At 43.7% G+C, this 7216-nt stretch overlaps 1 protein-coding gene across 1 annotated transcript in view; it reads right to left on the reverse strand.

Moving 5' to 3' along the window:
- Positions 1-204: 204 nt before the first annotated feature.
- znf644b (zinc finger protein 644b) overlaps positions 205-7216 on the reverse strand; it is a gene marked incomplete at both ends in the record, with an annotated part of 8084 nt that continues 1072 nt past the window's right edge. Inside the window, 5 exons of the mRNA XM_083888260.1 lie at positions 205-376; positions 724-820; positions 1761-1877; positions 5196-5729; positions 5957-7216. The exon at positions 5957-7216 is cut by the window's right edge and continues 1072 nt beyond it. Of these exons, the coding sequence (XP_083744386.1) occupies positions 205-376; positions 724-820; positions 1761-1877; positions 5196-5729; positions 5957-7216 (2180 nt within the window). The remainder of the gene's footprint in view (positions 377-723; positions 821-1760; positions 1878-5195; positions 5730-5956) is intronic.

Genomic DNA, 7216 nt, shown 5'->3' on the forward strand with positions numbered 1-7216 from the left:
AATGTAAACAACAGGGAATAAAAAACACAAGTTGTATTAGCTAACTGGATAAGCATTTAAGCATTGACCATAAAACAGTATTATTATTACTTTTATTATCTTAAATAGTGTATGTTTATACAAGCAGTTGCAGATTGATCTAAAATAACATGGCATAAATAGCATAAATTGTGCAAAGTTAAGAGTGGAGGAGATGCCGCAGACTCATCTGTGTGCCTGTGAAACATGCTTATGAGTATTTTGTGACCAAGACTGTAAAACCTCCACCATCCTGGTTCCTGAGTGAGGCACACTGTTGTGCAGAAGGTGCCTCTGTAAATGCCTGATCCAATCCTCCTGGATGGAGAGAGGACCCTCGAAGACGAGATCACAGAATCTGCAGAAGGAACAGGAAAAGGGAGAGGAGTCACTACTTAAAGACTTGGTGAGATGGGATTGTTGAGTGCAGTGGTTCTCAAAAGTATCACACCAAGTACCACCTGAGAAAATATTGAGCTTTCAACATAACTCCATCAGTGCCAACGATAAAATATAGTAAGACAGCTATGGACTGCTCTAGATTATGTACAGGAGAACAGTATTTCGTCCAAGTACCACTGGTGGTGCATATACTGGACCACAGTCTGAGAACCATGTGTTTATGATTATATTGATTTGGCGAAAGAGACCAATTTGTAGGAATAAAGCGTCAACATAAATCAATGTTTACACAGGTAACCTTACCTGCAGGTGAGTGTGTACATCTGAGCGTTGAAGGACGGTGAACTCTGCTTCTGTCCTGGCCTCAGTCTCTCCTGTTTGCAGTCGTGATCACTTCTTACTGACAGGATAACCCCAAAGCAAAAAATATCCCAAGTAAAACAGGGCTTTTCCCAATGAATCATCTTTTAAAGCATTAATTTAAGGAATATTTTCCCATTATATGAATGAAATAACTGGGGCTGCAGCTAAGAATTATTTTGGTAGTTTAATCAATTGGTCATGACAGAGAGACTCATATTCAGTGTTGTATGCTAAATGCTATTTATTAATTATTTGTTCTCTACTGTTGATAATTGCAGACAGCCCTGGTCTGTTTACACTAAATGGAACGTACAGTAGAATAATAAGCGATAATGAGCTAAGCTAACATAGCACCGGTCCTACATTAGCCTAGCTTGTTTGTCTTTTAGCTTTATTTCAAACATGTAATGCATACAAAGGACAAAGAAAACAGCAGGTTTGCCATTCTCATGCTTCGAGAACCATGTAGATGAGCTAGGCTAATGTAGGACCGGTGCTATGTTAGCCTAGCTCATTAGCCCTTATTATTCTACTGTGCGTTCCATTTACTTTGGAACTCAGAAGTCTGAACTGGGAGTGACAGAGTTCACTGCGTTCCAGTTGAGAAGTTGTCCAATATATATAGCCATTGTTAGCTAGCTTAGACAACAACACTCTATGGTAAGAACAGTGAACATGTCTGAAGATTAAACATATGCAACAAAAGTGCTATTAATGGTAAAAGTAGGATTGTTTGTATGGTGGCAGCCTGGAATCCCATGCCAGGGTTGATGAGGATGGAAATCCAAGTTCCAACTACAAAACATATAAAAGCTAGTCATATCAACAAAAGCATTTATACGTATATTTTCAGTGAAATGCTCCCATACTTCCCAAAATGTTCTTCATTCTATTCAGATGTAGCCACTTCACGGTACATTTTTGAATACAGAGCACAGGAAACACAGGTGTGTGTGCACATTTCGTCAGAAACAGACCTGGATCTTCAAAAAGAGCAAACCTCTTCCTGCTTGAATCGGCATGAAGACGAGCAGACAGACTGACAGCAGCAGGGAAGCTGCTCTTACACGGCAAACACATCTGTCTGGGTTCACCTGGAAGACAAAGTCAAAAACAATGAGGCTATAATGAATCAAAAACGTGTTGTGTTATCATTATTTTCAGTTTGTCTTATTGGTTTAGGATCATCGACATCTGATGGCATTTAAAGGGAAATGCACAGTGGGACAGTGTTTGAGTTCACGCAGTAATTTCATTATTGAGACCAACTGTAACTCCCAGTGTGCTTTAAACTCCACTTTCCCCGTCTTTCATTCCCAACATGTGATTTGCACTTCCCTGTTTGAAAAGTGTCACAGGAAAAGTTTAACACCATCCTGTGTCTTCAGGGGGAACAATTTTCACATGCAGCACCTCAAGAGATAAATAGAATCTAGAGAGCGAGAGAGAGCGAAATCACACGTTTGTCTCATAACGAAAACTAACGCTGCTTAGAATCTGCTCATAAATCGAACAAGATTCTATAAAGTTAACAAACTAATACATTTCAGTTTATTTAGATTCTGGTTAATTGTGCAATTTTACTATTTTATTGGTGTGTATTTTTTAATTCACGAAATTTAAATCCATCTTCATACAAAACACATTGCGTTGGTAGCAACTGGTTTGCTGTTTCTCTCGAAGAGGCTTCTTCAGTTCTGGAGAGGCATTTGTGTTTTTGGACAACGATGACCTGGATGAACGAGAATCTACACAAATGGTGCGTTTCCACCGCCTCACCTCACCTTGCCTCGGCATGGCACGGCACGGTTAAGGTGCATTATGTAATAAATCTAAATCAACTGGCCATAAAATCCTCCTAATATGTCACAGAGACTCAGGAATAATGTTCATATAACAAACTGAACTCACCAACAACAACAGTACAGCCAAAATATTTTGCAGACTGCAAATCATATTTATGTTTTGAAATCATGTTTTGGCATGTGGCTACACCATCTACCAATCTTTGCAGTAGTAGAGTCTCAGCTGCCGAGCAACCACGGGTTGCCAGTTACGTCAGAAAACGAAAACTAAAAGACCTCAGTATTTTGAATTTGAATGTAGTAACCGTTTTTTGGCCTCATTCTTACATATGGCACCTTTAAGTTGTGTTTCTGCTAGCATAGTACCTGGTACTTTACCAGGTACAGGTTCCAAGCAAGCTAAGGCGAAACAGTTAGTCCATTATTTACCAAGAGCTAACAAGAAACAACAAGAAATCAGTTGCTTGATGGGTTCCCATCACTCCCGTCTACATCTGCTCATTTTGAGCAAGTTTCACAGCAGTGATTCACTGCCACCATTTCACAGGATCTGTGGGGATGTGGTAAAATGCTCTCCCATTAGCCTGTATTTGTGTTCCCGAAGCACAATAGCTATCAACCTTTTTCACTTTTAGTGGGAAAAAAGCTGGTAAAGAGACGAGCTGCCTGAAAAATCCCCTGATTTATCTATAGAGAGGTGAACAGCATCAAATCCTTGCCAGAGGGTGTTTGCTTGTTTGTGTTACGTCAGCTACCTGAGCTAGTAGCAGTAGCTGCGACCATAGTGGCAGCTTATGTGGGTCTGATTAATAAAAAACAAAGAATAATTGAAGAAGACTCAGGTCCTGTGATGTAGTCAGGCTTTTAGCCAGCAGGGCGTCCGGGCGTCCGGGCGTCCTGGGGAAACGTTATGTTATGATGACGCGTGGGTATAGACAGGCACGTGCTGGTCGCAAAAACTATGGCCAGCACGCGCCTGTATACCCTCCGTATACCTCAAGATGTGAGTACACGGTGGAACGGCACCTATTAAAAGCTGGAGTCTCTTTGCGTAAAAGCGAAACTTGGCTGCAGCGCAGCACGGATTATGAACTCCCCGCGACAGAACTCTCTTCTCTCCCTCTCGCCATTTGAGCAGTTAACTAAAGAGATCAGCTCATCTGATGCATCTGTTATTCCCTTAATTACAGCGCTAAAGCGTCTTCTAAAGAAAGAATGAGACCACGGCGTGAAAACAATAAAAAGTGCGCTCTTCAGAATCTGTCAATACATTTTCTAAGATCTACTTGGATCTGCTGTATTTCCTCGCGACTGTACTAGATCCTCGTCATAAAGATCTTTATGTATGTGTCGTATTATATGGATGTGTGGATAAAACTGCGCATAGAGAAATCCATCCATCCTGCGTTGGATACGAATGATCCGCGTACAGCAGCGTACAATGCAGGAGAGTGAAGAGCAGAGTCAGCAGGGGCGGTGCGCAGAAAAAAAAGGCCCTCACCAGATGATGGGCACCCTCTATAATTGCAATGCCTTGACTTAAGTTATGTCAGTACACACAGTACCAGCCAAAACAACAAAATTAGATAAAAAAAACAAACGAAAATAAATAAATGTTACAAAATTGGCACAATAATTAATTTTGGTTTTTCAGTTTTTTTTCCATTTTGAGTTACTTGCCCTTACTTCATGAATCACCATAATGGTCCTTCAAAAAGCCTCAGAATGGCCCATTTTTACCTAAAATTTTCTAGCTAAAAGCCTGGATGTAGTGACCACCTGTCCAGTGTTTACTCCGCCTTTAGCCCCACAGTATGTCAGCTGAGATTGGCACTGAGCCCAATAAATAGTGGTAGAAGATGAGTGAGAGTGAGTGAATAATACATTGATGACAGTGTGTTGTCATCAACAGCCAAAGGAAACAGTATTGTCACTATCAGCCTGCTGTATAAATAATAAAAATAATTTTCTCTCTTTGTCCCTGCCTAGAAAAGTCTGATTTGGACAAACAGTAATCAAACCTGTGCAAACACCGATGGAATTTCCGAGACCTCATGATTTTTAATATGTAAATAAAACATCCAAGCCCCAATATCTGTTATTTTCAACCCGCATATCAATAAATTCTGCCTACAGTTTATGTGGCATTTGAACTGTGATACTGTAAATTGCTGGTTAAATGCCTCATCCAACCTCCAAAATGTATTCTCACTCTTTTGGGTACATGAACACGTTTTTGTTATTTAAAATCCGTCTAGTAGCATGGTGTTGGAGAGTAGCGGCTACCACTGTTGAAGCTGAAAAGATCCAAAGTTTATGACCTGGTCCAGTTCAAAAACATGCGGAAGTTAATTGGCCAGTTGTTCATCTCTGTATGTTGGCCCTGCAGTGAACTGGAGATTGTGTGTCCAGAGCGTTACCCCCGTCTACTTCCAGGCCAGAGAAGACAAACAACCATTCACTCTCACATTCACACCTATGGTCAGTTTAGATCGTCCAATCTGCATGTTTTTGGACTGGTCAAGGAAACTGGAGAATCCAGAGAAAACCCAGACTCCATCAGCCGGACTGGGTACTGAACATGGACAGGAAATGGAAACTTTCTACCTTGAGTGTCGTTCAGCTCCACACTCGTCGTCTCCTCCTTGCAGAGCTTTCCGGCAGCACACTCTCCCTGGCTGCTTCTTGCCGTTAGCTCCATAAGTTCTCGTCTGGTCTTGAGCAGTTTGGCTAAAGTGCTAGAGGAGTCCTTGATACCTCTGTGTGCTTCTGTCTGACACCGAATCGTCTCTGCGAAGGTCTTCACCTCCTGTTTTGGTACCAATCCACCTCCTGTGGCTTGTGGCCTGTTCAGAACAGCATGCATGAAGTTCAGACTGCTGGTGCTGCTGCTGATCTTCTGAGAGGCTGGAGGCTTTGAATGCGCTTGGTCCTTCTGGAGAACCCGTAGGATGTTCTCATGTTCCTTTTTGTCCAGCAGCAGTGCATTCAAGATGCACAGCGGGGACTTGGTGGTGCTGCTGACACTTCTACCTATTCTCTTCAGGTGTCCCCTCACATGGTTGGAGAGGCCTGTCTTAGTATCAAACCAACCGCAGTATAGTGGACACGTGTGTACCCCCCTGGTTTCTGGCTTCATTGCTGCATTAGAAGATAAAGTAATTGGAATTTAGTGTCACAAATACAGTTTAACAAAGACAAAAACAGCATGTTGAACTTGATCCTTAAGTCTGGAAATCCGAATAAATGCATTTAAAAGTAATAGTAGAATAATTGGACAGTTACCATCCATCCATCCATCTTCATCCATCAACGCTTTACAATTTTTTGTTTAAAATACTCTTTGATATTCGACTTAAATCTCAAACCTTTTCTCAGTTTCCTCATCGCTGCACGGCTCCCCCTGCTGGTTCGCAGGCGACAGTCCTGCAGCACCACTTCCTCTGGCGACACCATATGGCGAGCGTTATACATCAGTCCGGCTCGATGGAGGTGCCCTCGCATGTGATTGGACAGGCCGACTCCGGACTCAAACATGGCTGGGCAGTACGGACAGCGCTTGTGTTTGAGCACTCGCGAGGACGAGACACCGAAGCCGTCCCCATCGGACGCACATTTTGGACGCGACTCTCGGGGATGTTCGCACACTGAAGTTTCGATGAACTCCTCCTTGATGACGAGCTGCTCTACGTCACTGCAGTCTTCAGCCTCGTCGTCTCGAGACTCGGTTCTTTGGTCTTTGGCAGAAAACCTCTGCCTCTTTCTGGAGTTGGGGCCACCCTCACAGCCTTTCTCCATCTCCCTGACAGCAGAGTGTTGGCTAAAACCTGGAGAAACACAACCTTTCACTTTGTCATTACTGTTTCGGAGAGGCGTTGACGCATTCCTCATCGATAGAGATGTTTGGTTAACTCGTTCGTCTCGTAAACTCCTGCCTTCTGTGCTTCCCTCATAAGGAACCTGGTCTAATTCAAGATTTGGAAATGATGGTAAAACCTCTCCAGTTTCAGCATGGTTTCTTTCCGCCGAGGTGCCAAGAACCTCACACCCACCATCCACCGCACAGGTGAGGTCAGTTGGCGCATCCGGTCGTAGACGTAAATTCCCGTGCCTGCTGATCCTCCACAAATACGGCGATGGTTTGTTGCAGCTGATGTGGAACTTGACCTGCGGGGACTGGACGGTGGACGTCTGCACTTGAACGGCCTCTTGTCCAACGAAACGCTGGTGCGATCGCCGACTCTGCAAAATCCCCATTTGACAGCTAGCATGACTCGTCGTCGTGTCCCGGTGTGCGACGTGTACGTGTAGTTTGAGCGCCTGCTGCGTGAGCGCAATGTAGTCGCACTCCTCACAGAAGTAGTAGTGCGTCACACTGTTGCTCGTCTTTGCGTGCTGGACCACGGTGTTCGGACAACTGCAAACAGAAACAGGGTGAGGGCACGACACTGCGGCGTCCCCGCCTTCAGACTCAACGTCCCCGAGACCTTTGATTTCCTCCATCAGTTTCATAAGTTGCAGCTTGTCTCTGTGAATAATGATGTGCCTCATGAGGGAGTTCCTATCACAGAACAAACGCCCACACTCGCTGCATATAAAGGCCTCGCTCTTCACCTGATTATGCTTGC

The sequence above is a fragment of the Microchirus variegatus genome (assembly GCF_963457635.1).
Source record: "Microchirus variegatus genome assembly, chromosome: 4".
In the NCBI taxonomy this organism is placed as follows: Eukaryota; Metazoa; Chordata; class Actinopteri; order Pleuronectiformes; family Soleidae; genus Microchirus; species Microchirus variegatus.